Source organism: Papaver somniferum, chromosome 11 (assembly GCF_003573695.1).
Source record: "Papaver somniferum cultivar HN1 chromosome 11, ASM357369v1, whole genome shotgun sequence".
Classification (NCBI taxonomy): domain Eukaryota; kingdom Viridiplantae; phylum Streptophyta; class Magnoliopsida; order Ranunculales; family Papaveraceae; genus Papaver; species Papaver somniferum.
The window spans coordinates 15,118,451-15,145,309 of NC_039368.1; the positions used below are offsets into that span (position 1 = coordinate 15,118,451).

Here is a 26,859-nt window from a genome sequence, read left to right on the forward strand (position 1 = left end):
ACTTAGGAGCATGATTCTTCCACTAACTTAAGATATCAAACCTCATTTCTTCAGTGGCTGTGCCTTTAGGAAGAACTGGTTCTGCTAAGTATGTCTCCAATTCTGACTTCTCAACCTCAAACACATTGTTTTCCATAATAAAATCATCATAACCAAATTCATATGATGTTGTTGTACCTGCAGCAGAGATCTCAATTCCAGCTGAATGCATTCCAGTATCAAAATAATCTGGAGATGTAGTGTTGGTTTCATAAGCACAGAAAAGAGCATTGAGTTCAATCTCAAATTTGTTATAGTGACTTTTATAGTTTTCCACACCATATACTCTCTTCATAACAAACTCCACCTATTTAGCCTTGTACCTAGGATCTAAAATAACCCCAATGACCATCAAACTGTTACTTTCTTTCCAGTAGGCATTAAATTTCATCCTCATATTCTTGGCCATGTCTCTGATATACTCATGCTCACTTGGTTCCCAGATCTTAATGCATCTATTAACTTCTTGCACCCCATTATAATACAAATTTGATGTGGGATACTTAATCCCATCAAATTTGGTTGAAATGACATCAAACAATTCCACACATTCACATATATGTACTCCTTGTTGCCACTCCTTAGCAGTTGGTAGTATCTTGAAGTCATTATCCAAATCAGCTAGTCTAACAAAAGCTTATCTCAGAAAAATTGCATCCTTTAGCATCTTAAAGGTGGAGTTCCACCTGGTATCCACATCTAAACCCACATACCTTGAAGCAGGAAGCTTAACTTGGGAAATAGCACATTCAAATCTCTCTTTTCTAGCCTGACTTGCTTTGACATATTTTATACACTCTCTAACTGCATCTATAAATGGAGCAGCCCACTCTCATTCCACACCCTACAATCAAGGCAATACATGATTACTACACCTCATTTCGAACATATCCCCATTAAGAACTAAACAATCTTTGCTATCAAGCCATTTCTTCAGATTTTCCATCATAACATTGTTGGAGCTAGCATTGTCAGCAGCTACAGCAAAAAGCTTAGTGTCTATGTTCCAATCTAGACATACTGATTTCACTACAGATGCTAGAACTTCTCCAGAATGTGGTGATGGCACTAAAGTATATGCTAGTGTTTTCTTAAAAAGTTTCCACTCATCATCTATGTAATGCATTGTCACACATCAATAACCATCCTTTGTATGCTTACATGACCACATATCTGTTGTTAAACTACACTTAGATGTAATTGTCTCAAATTGTTCTTGTAATTGCATCTTGAACTCAGTTCTTAGTTTCATGATATCTTCCCTAACTGTATTCCTAGTGTAAAGCTTAGCAGCAGGATTTAAAGACTTAACAAACTCAACAAAATATGGATGCTCAACTACAGTGATTGGATAACCATGTTTAGCAATCATTTTGGCAACTTGTATCCTAGTAGCATCAGCATCATACTTCCAATTAGCTAACTTAGTTTGTGCATTACCTGTTTTGATTGTAGCAATCTTTCTTTGTCTTTTCTTGTTCGCAGGCTTTTCTTTGCAGGTTTTAGCATGGTAAAGCAATTTCTGGTTCCTTGGTTACTGGGTGCAGTCAATCTCCTATGATAATGTTTGCATTCAGCTATAAGTATCCCAATCTCCTTACCTTTTACTATCTTCTTTTCAATTAACCTTTCAAAATCATTCCATGCATCAGACCTTACTGCACGTAGTTTCTTCTTTTCTTCAGCTATAATTGGATTTTCATCTACTTCTATTTCTGCTAATGCTTCTTCTGTTTGAGGTGCAACAACAACAGGTGTTGAATGAATTCCTGAACCTTGAACTTGGTTTGATGCAGAAGGTAATTGAGATGCAACTGAAAGTGAGGGATTGCTTCTGCTTGATGAACCAACATAATTGGATGCTCCTCTTTCGCTTTGGGACATGATTAATTTCTCAATCTGTTCTGAAAAGTGAAAACCCTAAATTGAAAATTTAGTTTTTAGGATTGAAGAAGATAACCCTAGTTTTTATATAGAGAAGATGATGATTTGTATAGAGAAGATGATGATTTTGTTCGAATTGGAAGGAAGGACTCTGGAGGAGACGAGGGTTTAGTTTTCTCTCGTTTGTGTCGACTGAAACTGAAGAACAGAAGAAGTGATTCTCTCTCGAATTCGAAGGATATTAACCTAGGTATAGGAATTTACACGTGCTAGTCACACGTTAGCGGATAACGGAAATAGCCCACCAGTACCGTTACGGTAGGATAAAATTAACCGTTACATTATCGGTTACTGCTAACGCATAACGGACATAACGGAACTAAACCTAACGGAAACCGGGTAATCGGATTCGGCTAACGGATAATGGATATCCATTGACAGGCTGTGCTCATCACTGATCCATTCATGGAACAGACTTCAGCGATTCATGTGAAAACTATTTCGAATGATCCCGATAAACGTGCGTACGTTTTCACTTTTTATTTAGTATTTTTTCGTTACTCATTGCAACCTGTTGTTCTTCTTCTGAAAGTTTTTGCTTGCTTCAATTAATTGGAGTCCGGTTTTAATTATTTTTCTATTGACTTCGTGCACTTGCGTATTAATATTGCAAGTTCAATTAGTGTTGCTTGACATATTTTCGAGTCTGAGTTATGGTACATCTGTTTAAGAGTTACGGTACATCTGTTTAAGGAACAGTATTTTAAATCTAATTGAGTTGAGTATTATTTTTGGTTTTTCATGAAAAGGGAATCTGTATGTGGTAACTATCACTTGTTAACCAGAATTCTAAACGCATTTTACCTCCACTCACTGGAAACTTACATCATAACAGACAACTGTCTCCTTTTTCGCATTCACATTTTCTTTCCGGCTAGAAAGAGATCAAGGATATTTAGTGTTTAAATGCATAGTAATTAAATTCTATCTTCAATAACTAAATCATGCGTCTCCTACCATGACCGAAACTCAAAAAGAATTCTGCGACTATCACATTCTGTTTGCTTATTTAGCTCTTTTCTTGGTTTGACTGAGTTTACTCATCCATCCAACCATGCATTTCTTTCTTTTTTCTTAGCTATCTTTCTTCATTTCTATCATGGTAATCTAAGAGATACTTGTCTGTGGTGTAAACTGGATTACTAAAAAATTTGAGTTGGGCTGTTTCCCAACAGATTCCTGAGGCTTTGGGTGTCCATGACGATATGGAAAAGCTTAAAGGAACTTTGGAGATGATCGCAGCTGTAACCACAGGGGAAAATTAGGCTAAGGCCCAAAAATAATTATATTCTTATTGTACGATTAATTTTAGTTTGGGTGACATCCAAAATTATTCGAAATTATTAACGGGGGTTAGTCGTGGAAGAGTTCGAGAGATTTTAATGTATTTGTGTTTTCTCCTGTTAGTCGTGGGGGAGTTTGAGGGAGTCTCTCCAAATCCCCGTTAGTCGTGGGGGAGTTTAGAGGAGTCTCCTAAACTCCCTAGAAAACACCTGTTAGTCGTTGGGGAGTTTAAAAAAAGCTCTTGAACTCCCTGTTAGTCATAAAACCCTACAATACTAGGGAGTTGGTTGCTTTAGGGAGTTCGAAGGAGTTTTTAGTGTATTTTGGTCTCACAACAAATCTCTCAAAAGAGTAGAGATTTGGGAAGGAGTTTGGTGCGTAGAAAACCATAGGAGAAAGAAGAGGAAACATTTTTTCCAGGTATGTTTTTTTTTCTTCTTTGATCTCCATGATTGTTTATAGTTTGATTTGTGTACTATTTTGATTGTTTTTCATATCTTTGATCTCCATGATTGTTTATTTTGATTGTGTATAGTTTTTTTTGTGCGTACTCTCTCTCTTGGTCAAAACCCTAATAGTGTTTTTCGTATAGATTTTTCTGAAAAACATGTTCCTGCCCTGTTTGTCGAGACGATTCTGACATACCTATAAAACTCATTCCTTTGTGATATAATTTTTATGTTAAAGAGGAGTTTCTTAGCTTTGCAACCAGACCAAATTTGTTGAATTCCATCACACAATGATTTTTTTATGATTTTTTGAGTAAAGACCGTGAAATCTAAAAAAAATCTGACGACGTATTCAAGTCCTGAAAACGTGATTCCTGCCCTGTTTGTCGAGACGATTCTGACATATCTACAAAACTCATTCCTTTGTGTTATAATTTTTATGTTAAATAGGAGTTTCTTAGCTTTGCAACCAGACTAAATTTGTTGAATTCTATCACACAATGATTTTTGTATGATTTTTTGAGTAAAGACCGTGAAATCTAAAAAAATTCTGACGACGTATTCAAGTCCTGAAAACGTGATTTCTGCCCTGTTTGTCGAGATGATTCTGACATATCTATAAAACTCATTCCTTTGTGATATAATTTTTATGTTAAAGAGTAGTTTCTTAGCTTTGCAACAAGACCAAATTTGTTGAATTCCATCACACAATGATTTTTGTATGATTTTTTGAGTAAAGATTGTGAAATCTAAAATTTTCTGAAGACGTATTCAAGTCCTGAAAACGTGATTTCTGATAGTGAAGATGAAGCCTTTGATACAGAAGAAGAAAGCAGTGATGATGAAGTGGTAAGCAGCAATAATGAATTTGAACTATCCATATTTTTGAATATGCTTTCAGCGGTGCATTCATGGTTGATGGATATAATCAAGCAATTGCAATACATACAAAGTCAGCGTATTGAAAGACCAATGAGACGCCCAGTTACTTTGTTTGGATATAACTATATAAGGAGAGTTTTGCGTCAAGACCCAAAAGACTTTCGAAGAAATTATAGGATGTACCCTGATATTTTTCTAAAACTATGTTGTATCATTAGAGAAAGTACATCATTATGTGATACAAGATGTGTTTCTATTGAAGACATGCTTGGTACATTTTTACTCGTTGTTGGCCAAAGTTCACGATATTGCCCAATACGTGACACATTTGGTCGCTCTCGATGGACAGTTAGTAAAAACTTCAACAGGATGTTGCGAGATTTAAATGCTATAGCTCCGAGGATGATGGCTAAGCCAACAAGTGCAACTCCATTTAAAATTCGTGAGAGTAAACGATTTTATCCTTACTTTAAGGATTGCGCTGGAGCTATGGACGGTACACATATCCCAGCAATGGTAGAGAAAAGAAATGCAGCCGTTTATCGGAATCGACATGGAATTACATCTCAAAATGTGTTAGCGGTTTGCAACTTCGACTTGGAGTTCATATACGTGCTCAGTGGATGGGAAGGGTCTGCTCATGATTCGAAAATACTTAACGACGCAATGACAAAAAGAAATGGACTGAAAATACCGCAAGGTAATTTTACTTTTATCTAATGTGAAGTTTTGAGTTTTTTGGTTAAGTTATTTTCGGGTTCTACTTGACGAATTTTTCTTTTTGTGTTTTATTCAGGTAAATATTACTTGGGGGATGGTGGCTTTGCAAACCGACGATATTGTTTAACACCATTTCGTGGCCAACGTTATCATTTGAAAGAATTTTCTGGTACGGGTAATCATGCGAAAAAGGCTCAAGAATTATTTAACATGCGTCATGCTTCTTTGAGGAATGTAGTTGAAAGATTGTTTGGTGTTGTGAAGTCTCATTTCTTGATCTTTAAGTCTCAACCTCCATTTCCGTATCAGGTGCAAGCAGAGATAATGACAGCTTGTGCAGGCCTACACAACTTCTTACGAAAAGAATGCCGTTCAGATGAGTTTCCGGTCGAGGAAGAGGAAGAGGAAGATAGCCATCCATCAACGCTTGTAAATGACGACGAAATTTTGACACAACAAACTCAAGAACAACAACGTCAAGAAGCTAATGCATGGAGAAAGAGTATAGCGGATGATATGTGGGAAAATGTTCGTGAACAAAGGGAGTTAGAATTGTATGGAGACCGTTAAATTGAAGGGAAAAAATATCTTGTTACACAAAATAATATACTATTGATACAGAGATATGATCATTTTCATTTATTTTTTTCTTTTGATTAAAGATCAATGTTGTTTGCAAATGAGGGTTTATTGTTTCTTAAAAGAGAATGAGTTAGGAGTGAACTCTCTCAAACTCCCCCAAACTCCCCCGAACTCCCTCTAATAAACTCTCTCAAAATCCCTAAACCCCCCAAACTCCCTGAACTCAAAAACACCAAACTCTCTCAAACTCCCTACACTCTCTCAAACTCTCTCAAACTCTCTGAGATTTAAAATACACTCAACTCCCTCGAAATAACTCGAGGACTAACCCCCTGTAAAAATCATTGTATAGGTCGTTATGCATATTATTTTTTCAGGGGTATGATTGGTAACGCAACTTGGATATAACATATCTAAAAAACCGTGCCTTGGAATTTTACAAATTTTATATCGTTAGAAATATTTTAAAGAGAGCTACGCAACGAGTACAAACAACAATATCAAATTTTTGTTTTTCACGAAAAAACCGGAGGTGATCATCATTTTAGGAAATTTTTTCGAAAACTTGATAATAACCATATACAGCCACCAAAAAAGCTACATAACAAATTATGCAACCACTTTCTCACTGCATAACAAAGTTATTCATGTATAACAAGTTATGTGGCCATTGTTTTGGTTGATTTTAGTGCGTATATAAAAAATTGATGCATTATGCATCTATATTTACAGATGCATATAAGGTTATGCATCGAGAAAACGATGTATAAAAGATTGTGCAACAATTTTCGATGTATAATGCATTATACAGCCATATTTTTGGATGCATAACAGGTTATGCATCCATTTTCACGACTGCATAACATGCTATGCAGATATTATTGTACGTGCATGACAAGTTATACAGTCTTTATTTTCATTTGGTTTCAATAGTGACAAAAAAGTTTTTGCATAACGTGTTATGCGACCATTTTCGAGACTGCATATCAAAGATATGCAACAAATTTTGTAGATGCATAACAGGTTATGCAATCATTTTCGTAGCTGCATAAAAGATTATTCAACCATTATAACCAATACCAACACTAATACATATGTAGCTTCCCAAACAACAACACCAACTCCTAAATGTCAGTTTATGACCAATACCAACACGAATACATATGCATTTTTATTCCAAGAATAGAATACGCATTAATCGCGGTAGTGGGTGAAAATAGTAGTGAAAATGGGAGATCAAGTACTATGATGCTCAAATCAGACCAAATTTGATGTTAATTCAAAATTCTGTCATGCTTACCCGACTTATAGTACTTCCAAAATGTGTAGAGTCGTAAAAATGTACCGGGACATGAAAAAAGAATTCAATAGATGTGATACAAAGATTTCGTTGATTGCATTCCCGTAGAAACTACAGAAAGAAACAAGTATTAAAATTGTTGAGCTTAATCCAATAAGCAAGTAGACTATGAGTAATCGTAACTTGTTGACTTGACGTTTCTGAACACTGGCAGCATCCATGAGTTTTGTAGTATTTTCCCAATCACTGTCATGAGGTGACAAAGAATTCGTAAACTAAAGTAACAAAAACCTTTGTTTTGATACATCAGGTAAGGTTTAAGGCCGGTGTCACCTCTTTCTTTTTCTTCCGGCTTAGTTAGTTGATCCCCTGCTGGTTCTTCAAATAGCATCTTACTGCGACTTTCCTTGTTATTTCTTGTTGCATTTCCAGCCAATTCTAAGACCTGAACAAAACATTAAACAAAACCAATCTTTCTATCAGCCATTTGATCAAACACATCGAACACAAATATTAAAAACTTGAAAATCAAATAATCAGAGCTAATGGTTAAATTAAAAATCCATTTCGGTCAGCGGCGCAGTTGATTCAATGAGCGCATCTTTTCCCCGAGAAGCCAAATATAACAACTCTTCAGAAATAATGTGGGTGATGGGAACTCCGACTCTTTGAAAGTTTTAGAGGATAGATATGCAAGTTCATTTCCGTAACAGGTTATGCATCTTCATTTCGGTCCAATCATCACCACAAATCCATTGTTGTTTCTGTTAAATTCCCTGTTCAATCAAATACCCATTTGTTCTCATGCCTTATAACACCTTCTTCAATCAAACACAACATCAGATTGATTGTTTGTTGTTGTAGAGCATCACCCAGAATCCAGCCTTCAAGTCTCCATCTCGAGCTCAAAATCGATCCACTAATTCACATAAATCAACATCAGCAAACCCATTAATTTGATTCTACCAGTGATGCTGTATTTTATTCCATTAGCTGAATCCAAGTCTCGACCTCGCCCCATAATTCAGGTGGAATCTAATTGAAGAAGAAGCCAGCAACTGCTTGCTTGAAGAAGAACTGAACTCTTTTCTCACGATAAAAAAAAGCCATGAAAAAAAACCGGAAGAAGAATGAAAAAGCGATTTTAAAAAATATGGGTGCGAGTGATATTTTAATCCAGAAAATGGGTACCCTTTTTGTGGGTGTGGGTTTCTCGGTGAGAAAAATCTGAGAATTGGGTGTGGTAGTAGTTTTCACTAACAACATAAGCTGAGAAGCAGCAAGGGGAATATGAGGTTGTGAGAATTTGGTTAAAAAGGCTCAAGGATGTTGTGTATCATGCTGATGACGTTCTAGACGAGGTTTCTTATCAAGCCATGCATCGATCTGAACTGTGTAGCCAGGGGAATAAGGTACGACAATTTTTTTCATCCTCCAACCCACTTGCGTTTCCAGAAAATCAGAAATATTAACAAAAGCCTGGATGAAATTTCCAGTGAAATGGCAAAATTTCACTTTCAATTGTCTACTTCGGATGGTAATTATAACACTTGTGATTATAATAATATGCGGCAAAACAGGCTGATTAATTCATCCTTTGTAGATGAATCAAGTGTCCTAGGAAGAGATAATGATAAATCAAACATAACAAAGATGTTAACTACACCGAGCGCACCATCCTCCGCATCCCTCTTAAATCCTAGCCAGCAAGAAAAATGTCCTGTCATATCCATAGTGGGTATGGGTGGACTAGGAAAAAGTACACTTGCTCAGTTGGTCTATAAAGATGAATCGATTATCAGAAACTTCGAGACCAGAGCTTGGGTCTGTGTATCTGATGATTTTGGTATCAAAAGAATCTTAACACACATAATTGAGTCAGTAACAAATAGCAAGTGTGATGATTTTTCTAATGTCACTGTCTTGATTGGAATACTTCAGAAAGTGTTGAGAAACAAGAAATATTTAGTAGTACTGGATGATGTTTGGAGTGAAGATCCAAAAGACTGGGAAACACTTCAAGGTTTGCCAAGTGTGGGTGCTCAAGGGAGCAAGTCTTAGTCACTACACGCAGCGACAAAGTTGTGTCTATTGTCGGAGGTGTTATCCGGCCATACATGTTTGAAAACTTGCCTGATAGTGTTTGTTGGTCTATTATCAAGGCCAAAGCATTTTCTTTAGTTGGAGCATTAGAGACTCCAAACATGATATGTCTAGGAGAGAAAATTGCAAAACAATGTGGTGGTTTACCACTAGCTGCAAATGTTCTCGGTAATGTTTAATTTTGCGCTTGCATAACACCGAGATTGATTGGATGTCAGTACTTGATCATGATAGTTTGAAGACGATAGATGCGAAAACTAAAATCATATCTATATTGAAATTAAGCTATGATAAGTTACCCTCACATTTAAAACTTTGTTTTTCCTATTGCTCTGTGTTCCCCAAAGATTGGAAGATTAAGAGAAAAACTTTGATTCGACTATGGATGGCTGAAGGGTTTCTTCATCCACCTCATGGTGGAAATCAAATTTCAGCGGAAGATGTTGGCAATGATTACTTCCATTGTTTATTGGCCAATTCATTTTTTCAAGATGTCAGAAAGAATAAGTTAGGGGATATAAAAACATGCAAGATGCATGATTTAGTACATGATCTTGCTCAGAGTGTCAATGGTGTTCATGATATCAAGATTGTCAATTCCTGTGAAATAGAATCTATTTCTGGATGTCGTCGTATGCAGTTACTTTTGGACGAACAAAACTCAGAAACATTTTCAAAAATCTTGGAAAAAGCAAAAAAATTGAGTTCCTTTTTCTCCCTGGAAAATGATCATTTGGGAATACATTTACATTATAGCAAGAATCTAAGAGTGGTTTGTTTACTTGGACGGCATACTTCTCTAGCCATTGATCAGTCTCTGATACTTAAGCTCAAGCATTTGAGGTACCTTGACCTGTCTGATTGTATTTTTGATGCACGACATGACATGTCCATCCATCAACTTTACAATTTGCAGACGTTAGTGCTTCACGGATGCGAAAACATTAAGAAGATTCTCGTAGGCATTGGGTCTCTGAAGATGTTAAGGCACCTTAATCTCTCGTGTTCGGATGTTGTAAAGCTACCTGATTCTGTGGTGCAGCTTACTAATTTGCAGACATTAGATCTATATCGTTGTAGAAGTCTAGTAGAATTACCTGTGCATATTGGGTCTTTGAAATATCTAAGAGAGTTGAAACTCGGAGATTGTAGCAAGTTAGATGCATTGCCTAGAGAAGTTGGAGCATTGGCACGGTTAAGATGCCTGGATTTGTCACATACTAAGATCAAAGTATTGCCCGAGGCATGCATTAGCAACCTGTGCAATTTGGAAATAATCCAATTTGGAAGCTGTGAGCTTCCCAAAGAAATAAAAAATTTGCCAAAACTGAGAATTTTTAAACATTGGAGAGAGAACGAAGATGAAATGCCTAGAGGTATAGAAACTCTTACTTGCCTTGAAGTGTTAGAATCTTATGTGGCCAGGAATAGAGAAACCATCTCTAGTAGTGGTGACGCAGCTGATAGTGGGATTATAGAATTAGCCAATCTAAATTCTCTACGAGAGTTAACAATTTGCTATCTGGAGTTTGTGAGAAGTAGTATTGATGCGGAGAGAGCGAAGTTAAAAGATAAGATAAACCTCCATGGGGAAGGGGTCAGCTCGGTCCGAGTCACGCTCCGCAACTCAACGATCAACTCACCAAATTTTTTTACCATTAATGTGATTCAATCAGATTGCATGTTAAATTTTCAAAGAGATCTAGTTACCGTTTGAAGAGTTATTGCTTCCTGCTGTTGATTAAAGGGACACCTTTACCCGTAAAATCTTTTTTTCAATTTAAAACTTTGATTCCCTCTCCTTTTGTCTTCTTCTTTTAACTTTTCTCTTTAACTTTGCTTTATGGCTTACAGGTTCTGATTCCATTTGAGCTTTTTTTGTCTTGTTTAAGACCTTGGAGTTGTTGTTGCAGATGTTTGTCCCATTACAGAGAGTTTTCTCGTCCCAATGGATACTTTGAAGAATCCATCATCTCGATTAAAGTCATGTCAGAATGAAATTGCAGTTCCCTTTTCTTGTTGGATGAAATTTGTCAAAACGGTTATGAACGATTGTACACGTTTCAATCCAATTCAAACACGTAGAAGGATGAGAATCTTAAAACCCCCTATAAATTCCATGAATAACAAACTGATTCTCATCATCAACTACCTCTGCATTTTAAATCTTCTACTTGTCTACTCACTCATGGCTTCAGAATATGTTAATAACCTAGCAAACCAATTAAATGGTGCTTCAATTGATTCGGGGAAGACATTAGGCATGTCATCAATATTGCTCAAATTGATCCAAGCCTTGTTCTCCAGAGAAATGGTACCAGCATTATTAGAAAAGTAATTACCCATGAAACAATGAGCAGAGGTTTTGTTGAAAAACAACTGAAATTGATGTGGGGAAACAATATTCGAAACTATGAGCTCAGTAAAAAAAGTAAAAATATTTTCACTGTCACCTTTGAATCCAAGGAAGACTGGAGCTGGGTTCCCTCTGAAGCTCCCTGATGTATTGATGGGTATCTATGGATCATAAAACCATGGAACCCAACTCAAAATTTCAGGGATATGGCTTTTGACAAACAACAATTCTGGGTCATCTTCAAATACCTCCCTGAAGAGTTTATGAATGTGTTTGTGGCTAATGAAATGGGGAAGATGCTAGGAGAAGTCAAAGAGCTTGATCCTGAAGATACTAAGCCAGTTGACTCCAATAATGTATGAGCCTTGATTGAAATTGACATCTCCAAGTCACTCACTAGAGGTGTCCTGTCTAAAAATGCAGCTGATTGCACTCGGTGGATAACATACTATTACCAGAAGCCGCCACATCAACTCTGTCCAGCATGCTTCATCATTGACCACAACAAGGATGAGTGCAGAGACAAAAAAAATATGTGAGAGATTTATCTCAGAAAATTGTCAGGTTCCTTGACAGAATTCCTTATGATATGACAAGGAATGAATATTGGAACATTGAGGATGCACCAACATGAATCTCTCCAAAGAAGAATAACAAAAACAGAAGATCTAATATGGTGTTGTTTGTCAGACCTGAAGATGGTCAATACTGCCATTCAGTGTACCATGAACCAGAACAAGTGGATGAGAATTCAAATGATACTTCCCAGAGAGATAGAGGTCTAGGAAGTAGGAGTGGAATTTTCAGAAGGTTCAAAAGAACTAGAGAAGGTGAAACTTCAAGGGTTAGCTCCAACCAGATGACTGAGAGATATGAAGAAGGGGAATCTAGTCAGCAGCAAATGCATAATGATCCCCAGATGGAAGTTTAAGAAGAAGGTGATTGGGACAAATATATTAACAACAACCAAGGTGCTGCAGCAGGACAAGGAAGCTCAATGGTAAATTTCCTAAACCATCTTTATTTAAAGTTTCAGATTAATATTCAATTTTTTAGTAAAAGTTGCTTCTCTACACGACCAAATATGAAAATCTTAGCCGGAACATTCAAGGACTAGGAAACAAACTCACTAGAGACAATCTAAAAAATTGCATTTTCAATTACAACCCAGAAATAATTTTTCTATCTGAAACCAAGTCAACAATTGAAAAAGCTTCTTTTATCTTAAAACAAATGAAGTATCCCAATGTTTGGTGCAGTGAAGATAGAATTAGAGTGGATGGTCTAGCTTTACTTTGGAAAGATGGCATGAACCTGGAATTTATTCATAGCTCTAAATTCATGGTGAATGTTATTATTACTAATCATGAAGCTAACAAAGAATGGTTCCTAACATGTCTATATAGTTCCACTTATGATAATGATAGACAGGTTCAATGGAGCTTCATACAATAAATGGGAAGAAATATGAGTATGCCTTGGGTTATCATAGGTGATTTCAACTCCACATTATACATCTATGAAAGACAAAGCTATTCCATTACCCCTACTCAATCCCATCTCATAGTTGTTAGCACTATTACTTCTTTAGGCCTCATGGATATACCATTCTCAGGATGCCCTTTCACATGGTCAAACTAGGGCTGCACATGGGTCGGTTTGGGTCGGTTTTGGCCTCACCCACCACCCGACCCACTGATGGCGGGTAACAGAAGTTGTCACCCGCAACCGACCCAACAACACAATGGGTCGGTTGTCACCCGACCCATTGTGACGGCGGGTTTGGTCGGGTGGGTGGTGGGTTACCCACCATAAAATAAAATGACATTAGTATACATTACATTAACAAGGAACAGAGTTATTGAGTATAAGTGTATAACTGTATAACAGTATAAGTGTATAACAAAGTTGATAAAGCTAACAATAAAAAGGAACAGAGTTCAATTGTTCAAAGCTCAAAAGATAAAAGAGTGCATTACTATTGAGTATTGCGTACTATACTAAAGCCTAATATCATATAAAGCGACCAACGCGAGTCGCTGCAAGCCTGCAAGTTTGTGGATGTTTTACCTCCGAATGGCTGAAAGCCTGAAATAAAACGAAGTCTGTAAATTAGTTACAGTAACAAAGATGAACTCAGAAATATCAAGCTACTGACAATGACCCTTGGGCCTTGGCGTCATTACCTTGTCTATGAGTCTATGACGATAGAAGAAGAAGCAAGGTCACTGAAACTGAATAGCTCTGCAAGCGAAATGATTCAAATGAACAATTAAACTGAATAACTCAGCTTCATCATAATCTCAACATCCAAATTCAACTATAAGAACATATAAAATATCCTAATACTAAGAACATCAAGATAACAGACAATATACAGATCAAAGCAAAATTTGAAAAGCCAAATTTCAAGATTCTCAAACCATAGAAAACAGTATAACAAACATCAAACAGATAACTGAATTTAAGAAATCCAATTGATATGAGGTACACGACATTGTGACAATGCCTCTGACATGTTGATATAGAGATAACTATGAGTGATCTTCGGATTTCAAAAGATTTTTGTTATAGATTACTACATAACAGGGCAGTTAACATAACAGGGCAGTTAATCTATTCACATAGCATGCATTATGTTTAGTAAACCATGTACTTTCATGTAATAAACATGCTGCAGTAAAACTCACAGTGTCATGAACAACAATAGAGCCAAGGAAAATTTAGACATACCAGACTCAGCAATATCAATCTCCTCCTCCTCGACTCCAAGGGTAGATGAATCCATGTCTATTGGTGTTCGTAACCAATTTTGTAACAAAATTAAGGCCTCAAGTGTCTTGGGCTTTAAGGAGCTTCGAAAAGGATCCAAAATTCTTTTTCCGGTACTAAATGCTGATTCTGAAGCAACGGAAGAAACGGGAATAGCAAATATATCTTTAGCCATAAGTGGCAAAATGTCAAACCTCGCAGCATTTACCTTCCACCATTGTAATATATCAAAAGTAGCATTTTCATTTGTGGGTGTGTAGATCGGTTCAGCCAAGTACCTTTCTACCTCAGATCTCCCAATGTCCTCCACATTACTCAATTGATGCTTTCGTTTATTCCTTCCCGCCATATACTTGGCCTTGCTAGAAATAGTACTTCCAAAACTCGAAGAACTTTGAGTAGAAGTGAATTAGTCTCGCCCACAGATTCTGATGAAGATACTGCACATCTAACATTTTCTGCTTTATAAGCTGCAAACAGCTCCACAAAATTTTTCAGAACTTCTTCAACCCATTTTTCTACAAGTTTTTTCTTCATTGCTGGGTCATAATGCACAATTAAATCTTCAACAGTCACAAATAATCCATGTTCTTTCTCTCGTGGATCAAGAAGTACAGCCATAAACATCAACGAATTCATCTTTCGGTATGTTCCCCAATATTTGTTGTACTTGAGCAACATTACAGCACCCATGTGGCTTAAGAAAGGGTCCTCATGTGTATTTTTCCATTCTTCTAATTCTTGACGAACAGTGCCAAGTTCCAATAAGAAAGAATGAGAAGTAACATAAGTAGAAGCTGAAAATGCAACAGTTGCTTCAAAATACTTGTAGAAACTTAATCAGAACTCTCGCGTTGCACCAATCGTATCGTTCAGGAGCATGCACTTTTGGCCTGTTTTTTTTCTTGGCTTTCCTGACAGCAGCAGAATCTTCTTCTTCAGTAGTATCAAGTTCTTCTTCATTGTCTGATTCCAGATCATAATCAGCATCAAGATCAACAGTGTCATCACCATCACCCATAATATTATCTGGTACTGGAATATCAAAGCAAAACTCTTCACAAAATGCCTTATCCAACTCACGTAGCATTTCAAATGCCTTTTCATATCTTTCAGCAGCAACAAGCATTAAGTAAGTAGAATTCCACCGCGTTCTCACATCTAATATCAGACCCTTTTTACAATCTATTCTTTCCGACACAGCAGCCTCCGTAAACCTTTTATATCTTGCGGGAGATTTCGTGACATATTTTACCACTGCCCTGATCCTGAGAAGTGATGTATGATACTTCTTCATACCGTCCTTCACAACAAGTGCAAGTACGTGAGCCGCACATCGAACATGTAAATGTTTAGCTCCGAGTAATGCAGAACCCCAACTCTGAACTCTCTTCCTCAAATAGTCAACAGCAACTTTATTTGCAGACGCATTATCAAGCGTCACAGTGAAAACCTTTTCAAGTCCCCAGTCTAGCAAACATTTCGCCAAAGCCTCTCCAATATTTGTACCTTCATGGCTATCAATCAAGCAAAAACAGATAATTCTTTTATGTAGTTTCCAATGATGATCAATGAAATGCGCAGTCACTACCATATAATTGTAATTCTGCGATGACGTCCAAGTGTCAGTAGTAAGGCACACTCTTATCTTGTTTGCTTTGAAATAACTTTTCAGATTAGCCTTCTCTGTCAAAAACAGCTTGCACACATCACGGTATATTGTCATACGACTTGGAAGCTTAAATCGAGGCTCAAGATACTTACAAAAAGCTATAAAACCTTCACCTTCAACAATTCTAAAAGCCATTTCATCGGTAACGATAAATCTAATCAGCGCTCTCCTGCACGCATCTTGAGAAAAAGACACCCCAACCAACTGTGGTTCCTTCCAAGCTTGCAAGGCTGGAATTCAAGTGTTTTGTCCGTCAGCTCTAGCCTCATTCATTTCATTCTTATACTTCTGACACTTATCCAAATGATGTTGGAGATTAGAAGTCCCATGTTTCTTACCATCCAAATTTTTCTTACCAATCTTGTAATTAGCCTTTTTGCAATATTTACATTTCGCTCTCTCACCATTTTCATAAATATCATAGTGATCCCATACCTTTGATCTCTTCACACCAGCATTAGGATTATTATCTAATGTTTCACCTGCGCCACAAGCATGTGAAGGTTCAGAAGCTGGTGTAGATGAGCCAGCGGTACTCCCTGTCCCTGCTGATGGTCCATGCACTTGTCCAGAACGCGGTGGACGTGGAGGGGGAGGTCCCATTTGTGATGCCACTCCATGTATAATTGGAAGATTAGAAGCAGAATCATCTTCTGAGATTTCAACCATGGTAACCTGCACAAAAGAAACAATTGAAAGTACTAACACCATACTGAATTGAACAAAATACTCATGACTTAGTTCAAATACCAAATAAATTAACTAGGTTGTACTAAAGAACTGAGATTGATTTAAAAAATCAATTAGAACTTGCTAGGTAATCAATTCAGTCCATATAAACTAGGTAATTCTAACATGTAGCTTCAACTGAGTCCTAGCGGTAGGGTTGCCGAAGGCCTTATGTTAACGACAGAAACATCCTCTCAACAAAGAGAGAATGAGCTACAAGTAGCTTTTGCGATTCACCGCTAGGACCATTTTTATCATGCTCAATGAGATTCTATCAAACTTCACCTAAACAATATAAAAGGAACCAAAATAAGCAAAACAGTTGGATATACCTTCTTAGTTTTCCTAAACCAACTCTGATTAGTTGAATTTGTTACATAAGTCACTACCCCACTGACACCTTACAGCATAGATACACAATACAAAAATTCTTAAGTTCAGACCATACAACTTATAAAAACTTCTAAGTTAAGAGATTATACAAAATTTATTGAAGTACACCAATTTAATTCTAACATGTAGCTTCAACTGAGTCCTAGCGGTAGGGTTGCCGAAGGCCTTATGTTAACGACAGAAACATCCTCTCAACAAAGAGAGAATGAGCTACAAGTAGCTTTTGCGATTCACCGCTAGGACCATTTTTATCATGCTCAATGAGATTCTATCAAACTTCACCTAAACAATATAAAAGGAACCAAAATAAGCAAAACAGTTGGATATACCTTCTTAGTTTTCCTAAACCAACTCTGATTAGTTGAATTTGTTACATAAGTCACTACCCCACCGACACCTTATAGCATAGATACACAATACAAAAATTCTTAAGTTCAGACCATACAACTTATAAAAACTTCTAAGTTAAGAGATTATACAAAATTTATTGAAGTACACCAATTTAATTCTAACATGTAGCTTCAACTGAGTCCTAGCGGTAGGGTTGCCGAAGGCCTTATGTTAACGACAGAAACATCCTCTCAACAAAGAGAGAATGACCTACAAGTAGCTTTTGCGATTCACCGCTAGGACCATTTTTATCATGCTCAATGAGATTCTATCAAACTTCACCTAAACAATATAAAAGGAACCAAAATAAGCAAAACAGTTGGATATACCTTCTTAGTTTTCCTAAACCAACTCTGATTAGTTCTTCTTCAAACTCTAATGAACTGAACTTCAGTTCTTCAATCTTGACAAACCCTACCATGGAATAAAAAAAACATTAGATTCAGATAAAAAACAAAGTGAACAAACCATAAAATGGAAAGGACATATAAAAGGAACCTAAATAATCAAAACAATTTCATAGTTGGATATACCTTCTTAGTTCTTCTTAAACCAACTCTGAGTCTCTGACCAGTTCTTCTTCAAGCTCCAATGAACTGAACTTCAGTTCTTCAATCTTGACAAACCCTAACATGGAAAAATAAAATAAAGGGTATTAGATTCAGATTCAGTTCTTCAATCTTGACAAACCCTACCATGGAATAAAAAAAAAACATTAGATTCAGATAAACAACAAAGTGAACAAACCATAAAATGGAAAGGACATATAAAAGGAACCTAAATAATCAAAACAGTAAAAATGTTTTCACCTATTATCAAAAAGGAAGTGGTAAATTGATCATCAAAGGTAAAATTAATAGTGAAATTACCTGTAAGTAGGAGAAGATTCTGGCAATGACTGTAATGTGGATGCAGTTTGAGAGGTAAAGAATGATTTATTTACCAACTGAAACAAAGAAATTCAAACTTCATCAGTTGACACTTGACAGTAAATTTGAAATAATTTATCTCAGTGGTTTGGTTTCATTTCCTCAAGTAAGTCCTACTTGTCAAAAAAATGAAAAACACATTTTTAGAAAACAGAGTAAATGATCAACCTATAAATCTAAACCCTGAAATTTCCTCAAATTGCTTAAAACGGAAAGATATTTTGTGAATTTGGGGTTTTGGAAGCAAATAAAATGGATGCATGCCTATGCAAAACAAAGAAAACAAATTCTGAAAAATGATAAAGAGGAACAAACCTGGGTAAAAGAAGATAGCTGGGTTCTGTTCTTCAATCTCGACACATAAACATTCAAGAATAAAATAAAGGGTATTAGATTCAGATTCAGTTCTTCAATCTTGACAAACCCTAAACACATAAACATTCAAGAATCCTTTGAATGTACTGATTAAACTCTTCATTACTGAGTTCTAACATAGTAACATCATACCAATTCATTCCAAACTTAAATTAAAAAACAACACCCTAAACAGATAAACCCTAAATTGAAAATTACTGAGTTCCTAATCTTACCTTCCGTTATTGGTTTGCTTCTGGTGATGCCGATGATCCACAAAGAGAATCTGAGACTGAGAGAAGAAAAAAGAATGGAGTTGGAGACTTGGATGGAGATGAGTCTGTCTGAGAAGGAGAGAAGACTCAGAAGAGGGAGAGGCCGCAGAAGAGAAGAGAAGGAGATTGCGATTAGGTTAGGTTAAGTTAGGTCTTTTATACATAAATTCAACGGCTCTGATAATCCATCCTAGGTTAGATCTAAGGGTCAGGATCCTACGTTAGTTTTGGGCGGGTGGGTGGGTCGGTTCGGGTGACGGAAGTTTCTACCCGCAACCGACCCAAAATAGGTGGGTTCTGGCGTGCCTCACCCATAGTCGACCCATGCCTCGGCGGGTTGGGTCGGGTGCGGGTATTTTTGGTCGGGTGCGGGTTGGGTCGGCGGGTTGGGTCGGGTATGTGCAGCCCTAGGTCAAACCATAAAGATCAACTGAATCAAGTCAGAACTAGACTGGACAGAGTTGTTTTCCTTCCCAACTGGATGAACCTTCACCCAAATGCCACTCTAAAAAATCTCATAGCCTCTGGCTCTGATCATGCTCCAATTCTTCTAATCACTAACCCACAATCTGAAAATCTGAGCAAACCTTACAGATTTTATGAACACTGGTTAACAAATAAAACTTGTAAGGAAGAGATCAAGAGAAGTTGGAGTAGTAATGCTCAAGGAACTGAAGCTTTCAAATTCACCAGCAAGGTCAGATCTGTCAAGAAATGACTCAAAGAGTGAAAAATAAAGGAATATGGAGACACATATAGGAAGATCAAGGAGGCTCACGAACAAATTTAACAGTGCTTGAGCCATCAAATTATAGACAATCAAAAACTTCAAAGGCTCCAACAACAGCTGAAGAATCTATATGAAATTGAGAATATAATAGCTTACCAACAGTCCAGAGAAAGCACCATCAAGTTTCAATATAGAAATTCTAAAAGTTTTCATGCTCAAGCTAATTATAGAAGAAGGTGCAACCAAATTGATGCTCTCAAAAACAAGCAAGGAGAATGGAAAGACACTAGAGAAGAAATTGTTGTCATCCTCAAAGCACACTTCCAAGAGATTGCTACTTCTAACTTAATTGAGGATGATCATGAAATATTAAATCTCATTACTCCATGTATCACTGAAGCTGATAACAAGGAGTTAACTTCTATCCCAGATGAACAAGAAATCAAGAGCAATGTCTTCCAAATAAGAGCTTGGTCAGCACCAGAGCCAGATGGTTTTCAAGCAAGTTTTTACCAGCAAAATTGGGAAGTGGTGGGAGGAGATGTTATAGAAATGGTGCATGAATTCTTCAAGAATGGTAAGCTGCTGAAAGAGCTCAATCATACTTTTCAAACCCTCATACCAAAAAACAACTGTGTTCAAAACCCTTCTGACTTCAGGCCAATAAGTCTATGCAAAATATCTTACAAAATTATATCCAAGATCATGACAAACAGATTGAAACCCATGCTTCACAAAATCATCTCCCCTTGGAAAGCAGCATATGTTCCAGGAAGAAATATCATTGACAACACTATCATTGCTCATGAAGTAGTTCATTACATGAAAACCAAAAAAATAGCAATGGAGTTGTTGCAATAAAGCTGGATATGACAAAGGCTTTTGACAAAATGGAGTGGAATTTCATCATCAACATCTTCAGAAGACTAGGCTTCTCTGAGAAATGGTGTCAATTGGTCAATCAATGCATTATCTACAACAAGCATATCAATTCTTCTCAATGGTTCTTCAATTGAAACTATTTATCCTACAAGAGTATGAAGACAGGGTGACAACCTATCTCCATATATCTTCATCACTTGCATGGAAGGTCTAAGCAGAATGATCCAAGATTCAGTGGATAGCAAAGACATTACTCCAATATATCCTGCTAAAGGAAGTCCTCCAATATCTCACTTGTTCTTTGCAGATGACTGCATTCTATTCTCCTCTGCCAAAATGAGCTCCATAAACAATCTTAAGGATATCACCAACAAGTTCTGCAAAGCATCTGGTCAAATGGTGAATCTCAGCAAATCAAGCATACACTTTAATAAAAGGATTGAGAATGAAATAAAGCAACAAATCTGCAATACTATGAATATGAATGTTGTGCCCTTGGAAGAAAAATATTTGGGAATAAATCTATTCATAGAAAGGAAGAAATCCAACACTTTCAAAGGCATAAAGGAGAAAATGCAGAGAAGACTGATTCAGCGGCATGTTGGTTTCACAAATCAAGCTGGAAGAAGCACACAAATATAAGCTGTTACAAACTCTATGGCTCAATTTCAAATGAGCTGCTTCATGTTACCTAAGAAAAACATAAATGATCTTGAAGCAATGCAGAGAAGATATTGGTGGAATAAAAAACAAGGAAAATGAGGATTATTAAAGTCTTGGGAGAGTGTGAATATACCAAAAAGATGGGGAGGGATGGGTTTTAAAAATATGCAAGTTTTCAATGAAGCAATGGTTACTAAACTGGCTTGGAGATGATACAAGAAAAGAACAAAAAATCGGCGGAAGTTCTTAAAGCTAAACATTTTAAAAATGAAGATATTCTTCAAGAAGATGTTTCAAGTAAAGGGAATGATATTTGGAGAAGTATAAGCACTGGAATCAATTGTGTGAAACAATTTCATATTTGGAAGATTGGGAATGGGAAGACAGTTTATGCTTTCAGAGATAATTGGATTGAAGGATACACAACAGCACAAGTGAAACAAAATTTCTCTAACTATGAAGAATATCCTTACTACATGAAAATCAATGAGTTAATTGATATTCATACTCAAAGTTGTAATTTGGATTGTAAGGACCCTTAAGCTCGTCTACGCTATTAGACTAGTCAAGTGACGAATTAGCCGATAATAGCTCGATTAGTTTAACATGAACGTTAATTAATAGAAATTAATCTAACAACGATATAGATATAAAACTAGTATCGTTAGATAGATCTCGAAAAGTTACGCGGAATGGACTACTCAAACATGTCAATCAGATACCAGACGAAGAGGTAATCATCAGATTGGTTTGAAAGGTAAAATAGTCTTTTCACAAATAGACAGACCTGGAGTTCCCTTAGCGAAGAGAGTGGCTGCAATAGTATTATCCTAGATCTTATCCCTAACCGAGAAGATTAACTCGATCCCTCCTTTCTTTCTCATTCTTATTTTTTCTCTTCTCTTCTTCTTCTTCCTCTTTCCTTTCTCTGTTCCTATGCTCTGATCGATTTATGAGATGAGAGTGAATCCTATTTGAGGGAATCGTATATTCAAGATGATTAGATGAAGAAGGTGATGGCGCTGAAAGTTATTTGAGCCCGGGAGAAGGAGGAGTGGTGTTGTTGTAATTGATTTAGGGTTTTCTGGAGAGGATTGAATTTGTGAGAGTTTGATGATGAAATCGAGCGTTAGATGATGGGTTTTCATCATTGAGAACAAAGTAGAAGAATTATGTATTGTTTTCAGTTGTTTCAAAGATGAACTGAAGAGTTAGGGTTTGTAAATTAAACATTGGATTCGTATGGAATAGGTAAGTTAATTAGGTTGTTGATGGATGAAGAATAGAAGGGTTGTGGTTTGATTGCAGTTTTGAAGCTGTTTTAGAGAAGATCAATTGAAGAATTAGGGTTCTGCATGTTGTGTTGGAGTTCGAATTGCAAGATTTAGATAAATCGAAGATGGGTATTGAATGATTAGGTGGGTTAGAGTTGAAATACAGATGGAATCAAGACTTAAGTGAAGAAAGGTTAATTCAGAGATAAGTTAGGGTTTATGTTCTTCCTTAAAACAGGAATTAGGTTCTGGGTGGAGATGATTTGGTGATTTAACAATTCAGAGAACGTGAATTGCTGGGTAAGTCTCTAATTATTTCTAATTCTGGTATTTTTAATTGAGCTGATTAAAGTATTCAATTTATTTGATTGAGAATAGAACCAGAATTTAGATCAATGTAGAATGGAGTTGTAATTGTGGTTTACTGTTGTGGTTGTGGTGATTCTGAAGTTGCACATATGAATAATTGAGGAAGGAGGAGGTGGTGAGGATATTGTTGTTGTGGTTTTGTGGAGTGCAGGGAAGAACTCATAGTGGTTCTGGGATTGATTGTGTTGAGCTAAGATACAGAATTACATGAGTTTAAGGTATTTGTGTGTTTGAGTTGAGAGAATGAGCAAAAGTGGAGATGTGTATTGCTGTTAATGATGAGGTTGTTTGTAATGTTGGAGATGTTGGGGTTTACTGTTGAACTGAGCTGCAAGTGGAATGAAATGGTGATGTTGTTGGTGTGGTGTGTATAGTTGGATTTGAAAGTGGAGATACACTATGGTTTGCTGTGGATGTAATTGTGATCTCTAGATGGTTTGTGGATTGTACCTGCAGTTCAGATTGCAAGTGGTGGTGCAGGTTGTGCTGAGGAGGAGTTCCAGGTGTTGTCGGTGTGATAAGTACAGGGTCATGGAGTGGTTAAGGGAGCTGAACTGCGAAGTTATGGGGTAAATGTGAATTACAGGGTATGAGATTGGTATCAATACTGTGAAAGTGTAGTTGAGAATAGGGAAGATATCATTATGGCGAATGAGATGAGCTGATGTTGATGTCTTGGGAGTTTTTAGTTTTGACATTGTAGCTGAGCTGTAGAGTTTGATTTGTAGCAGTGATGTTTGATAGAAGTAATAGTGTTGAATAGAGTTCAACTGAAGTAGTCTACGAAGTGACTGCAACTGATGAATTGTGTGTAGGAAGAGTATGGCTTAGCACTGCATTTGCAGGTAAAGCTTAAATTCCAATTGTATATTGAATTCTTGAATTCTGTTAGAGTGAATATTTATGTAATGATCATTTTGGATAGAATCTGAGTTAGTGAAACTGTATGAACTCCTGCTCTTGAGATTTAGGCTTGCTAGTGATCCTAGTCTGATGTCTGACTGAGTTAGTTTAGGTGAATCGGTGTTGAATCGATGTTGACTCACCAAGTTACCATGTCCTGACCTGAATTGACCCAGTTGACCGATTTAGACTTTATACTTTGACTATTTGACCCTGGACTTTGACCCGACCTTGGACGTTGACTGTTGGTTGACCCTTTACCGTCAGTTTGACCGTTATCGACCGTTATCGACCGTTAGTTGACCCAGAAGAACCAGGCCTAGTTTAAGGAGATGGTTTGTTGGGCTTGGGCTTGTAGTTAGTTTCTATTTTGATGTATTGGACCCTTATGGTATGATTTAGACTTTGGCTTATTCTACAAAGTTGTAGATATTCATAAGACTTAACTATGAATTATAGAATAAATCTAATTGGATTAGTTAAACTTTTAGATATGTAAGAGATGGATAACAAAGAAGTGTAGTACCATAAATGGGCTTAGAACCATTAGATTGACTTGTATAATTCTTGTATGAGCCATCTTGGCTAGTTTCTTAGACTTCTCGTGTGATTAACAATTAGTCTGTATTAACAACGATCGATTCAAAGGATGAACTAGTGGATCGTGGATCTCGAGATAGGCGTGGCTTGTCATCAAAAGAGGTGGGAATTTATATTTAACCCTATTGTGATTATTGTCGTTTTCCTTTACAAAAGTTTATGTTTAACAAATTCATGCATTGTATGGTTGTGCTTTCCATGCATTTGTTTAACTTTTAATATGAAAGTTCTGTTATTTCTTTTAATCTTTCCATTGCTTGGACATGAATGGTAATGTTTTGTTCGTCTTTATGTATTGTTTGGGAATTGAGAATTTTCATCTGTGGTATATAGGATACTGCTCCTTCATTTATATCTACATGAATTCGAGCTTTTATGCAACCACTAGGTGCGGGACGAGTCACCATATAGCTATCTAGGTGCGGGACGAGTCACCATTATTCTATATTGTTTGGAAGGAGTTAGTTCCATATACATGATTGTTTACCTATGTGAAATTGATTTCGCTTTAACGTTTAGGGAAAACATTAATTATTTTCAAATCATTTTCAATGATTACATGAAAGTTAAATGTTAATTCTTGCGGGGCACCCCTTTTAGGGATGATGTGCTCACCCATTCCCACTTTTAGTTTCAGAGACAGATCAGAGTTGGGCAGCGAAAGCTCGAGAAGTTGACTCCGTTAATTAGTTAACTTCTGCTATGTCTATTATGTTTGTTTATTCTATTCACAAACAAAATAACTATTGTAATGTATTATTTTGAGAGGAGTTCTTGTATATATATATTTCTGAGCGGGGCTTGTTTTGGGTTAAATTCTGTAGCAGATTTCTTAATTGAATGTTTAAGTAACTGATTTAAATTTTAGTGCCTCTTATTTAGTTAATCTCTTGGATTAGTCAGCTGCTAGCTTAGGGGGCGCTACATGGATCTTCTTCAAAATTACTTTACTCAAGATCAGATAGAGAAAATCAGTCACATAAAACCTTCAATACAGCATGAAGATGAAATGGTTTGGTCTTTAACTAGAAATTGCCAATTTACAGTTAACTCCACATACAAGGCAATTCTCTGTCAGCAAAATCAAAGTCTGGTTAACAAAGAAGGGGAAGCAAAGTTTTGGTTGAGCTTATGGCATCTGCAGATTCCACATAAATGTCAACTTTTCTTATGGAAAGTGGCTCATGATATAGTTCCTGTGAATGAAAGACTTTCCAGATACAATCAAAATCATCAAGTCAACTGCCAAAGATGTAATGATGAAGAAGAAAATATCACCCACCTGCTGCTCAAATGCAATTATGCCAGAGATGTTTGGAATGTTGTTTCTCCCCAGATTGGCCAACATATTGATAGCATCAATGACATACAACAATGGCTAAGAAGTTGGAGCAACTCTAACAATAATATTTGCTTCACAAGGAAAAAAACAGCTAATCTAATTACTGTTACTATGTGGTTCATCTGGAAATCCAGATGTGAGCTCATTTTTAATAACAACAGATGTTCCAGCTCAAGCCTAAAACACAGGATTCTAACTTACTGTACTGAGAATAAAATCCACATAAACCAGTCAGAAAGTATAGTCCAAGTTGATAGAAGCATGATAGGCATAAATGAAGCTAGTAGAGACAATAATAGATGGTGTCCCCCTCCTAGAGGAAAATTAAAAATCAACATTGATGCTTCTATTTTACCTAATCATAATATTGCTGGTATTGCTCTAATCATAAGAGATTTTACAGGGTGGATGGTGGAAGCCTGGACGCTGATAGAAAGAGCCAGAGATGTCTCCCAAGCTGAAGTAGTGGCAGTGCTTAAATCTCTTCAGTGGATTGTTCAGTTGCAGATTCAACAGGTCATAGTGGAAGGAGACAACAAAGAAGTCATGGAAAGCGTCAGGTCCTCAGATTACTACAAAATGGGAGGATGCCAATATTATCAGAGATTGTCAACATCTAGTTAAGTGTCTAGGGAATGTTCAAGTTTGTTTTAGAAATAGGAAGTGTAACCAAGTAGCTGATCTACTTGCTAAGTTTTCCAGAAATAATAATTGTACTAGGAAATGGATTTCTAAATCCCCTCAGTGTGTCGAGTCTAGATTAGAAAGTGAAAGAATAGTGACGTAATGCCTTTGGTTGGCTTTTGAGCTTAATGAAAATCTTTCCTGTTTTTCTTTCAAAAAAAAAAAAAAGATAAACCTCCATAATTTGTGTTTATATTGGGGGTACATTTTTGACGAGGACGATGAAATGTCCTTTGATG

General features: G+C 36.6%; 3 protein-coding genes and 3 long non-coding RNA genes across 6 annotated transcripts; 3 read left to right on the plus strand and 3 right to left on the minus strand.

The window, feature by feature from the left end:
* Window positions 1-8,700: 8,700 nt before the first annotated feature.
* On the plus strand, window positions 8,701-9,261 carry LOC113324168 (putative disease resistance protein RGA3). Its single transcript, XM_026572495.1, has one exon. The coding sequence runs from the start codon at window positions 8,701-8,703 to the stop codon at window positions 9,259-9,261; it is 561 nt and encodes a 186-aa protein (XP_026428280.1).
* A 56-nt stretch (window positions 9,262-9,317) lies between these two features.
* On the plus strand, window positions 9,318-12,021 carry LOC113324169 (putative disease resistance protein RGA1). The gene is made up of 4 exons (XM_026572496.1): window positions 9,318-9,471; window positions 9,651-10,900; window positions 11,158-11,291; window positions 11,862-12,021. The coding sequence occupies exons 1-4, from the start codon at window positions 9,318-9,320 to the stop codon at window positions 12,019-12,021; spliced, it is 1,698 nt and encodes a 565-aa protein (XP_026428281.1).
* Window positions 12,022-13,689: 1,668 nt separating this feature from the next.
* On the minus strand, window positions 13,690-14,692 carry LOC113324232. Its single transcript, XR_003347922.1, has 3 exons — window positions 14,393-14,692; window positions 13,846-13,903; window positions 13,690-13,747 (listed from the first exon to the last, which is right to left on the minus strand). It is a non-coding gene; the product is annotated as an uncharacterized LOC113324232 (long non-coding RNA).
* A 1,648-nt stretch (window positions 14,693-16,340) lies between these two features.
* On the minus strand, window positions 16,341-17,218 carry LOC113324170. The gene is made up of 2 exons (XM_026572497.1): window positions 17,165-17,218; window positions 16,341-16,778 (listed from the first exon to the last, which is right to left on the minus strand). Exon 2 carries the CDS (start codon window positions 16,770-16,772, stop codon window positions 16,341-16,343), a length of 432 nt encoding a protein of 143 aa, XP_026428282.1. The 5' UTR covers window positions 16,773-16,778; window positions 17,165-17,218.
* Window positions 17,219-18,287: 1,069 nt separating this feature from the next.
* LOC113324231 lies at window positions 18,288-19,349 on the minus strand. Its single transcript, XR_003347921.1, has 4 exons — window positions 19,135-19,349; window positions 18,860-18,896; window positions 18,485-18,561; window positions 18,288-18,306 (listed from the first exon to the last, which is right to left on the minus strand). It is a non-coding gene; the product is annotated as an uncharacterized LOC113324231 (long non-coding RNA).
* Window positions 19,350-22,339: 2,990 nt separating this feature from the next.
* LOC113323816 lies at window positions 22,340-24,785 on the plus strand. The gene is made up of 2 exons (XR_003347861.1): window positions 22,340-23,936; window positions 24,643-24,785. It is a non-coding gene; the product is annotated as an uncharacterized LOC113323816 (long non-coding RNA).
* Window positions 24,786-26,859: the final 2,074 nt, after the last annotated feature.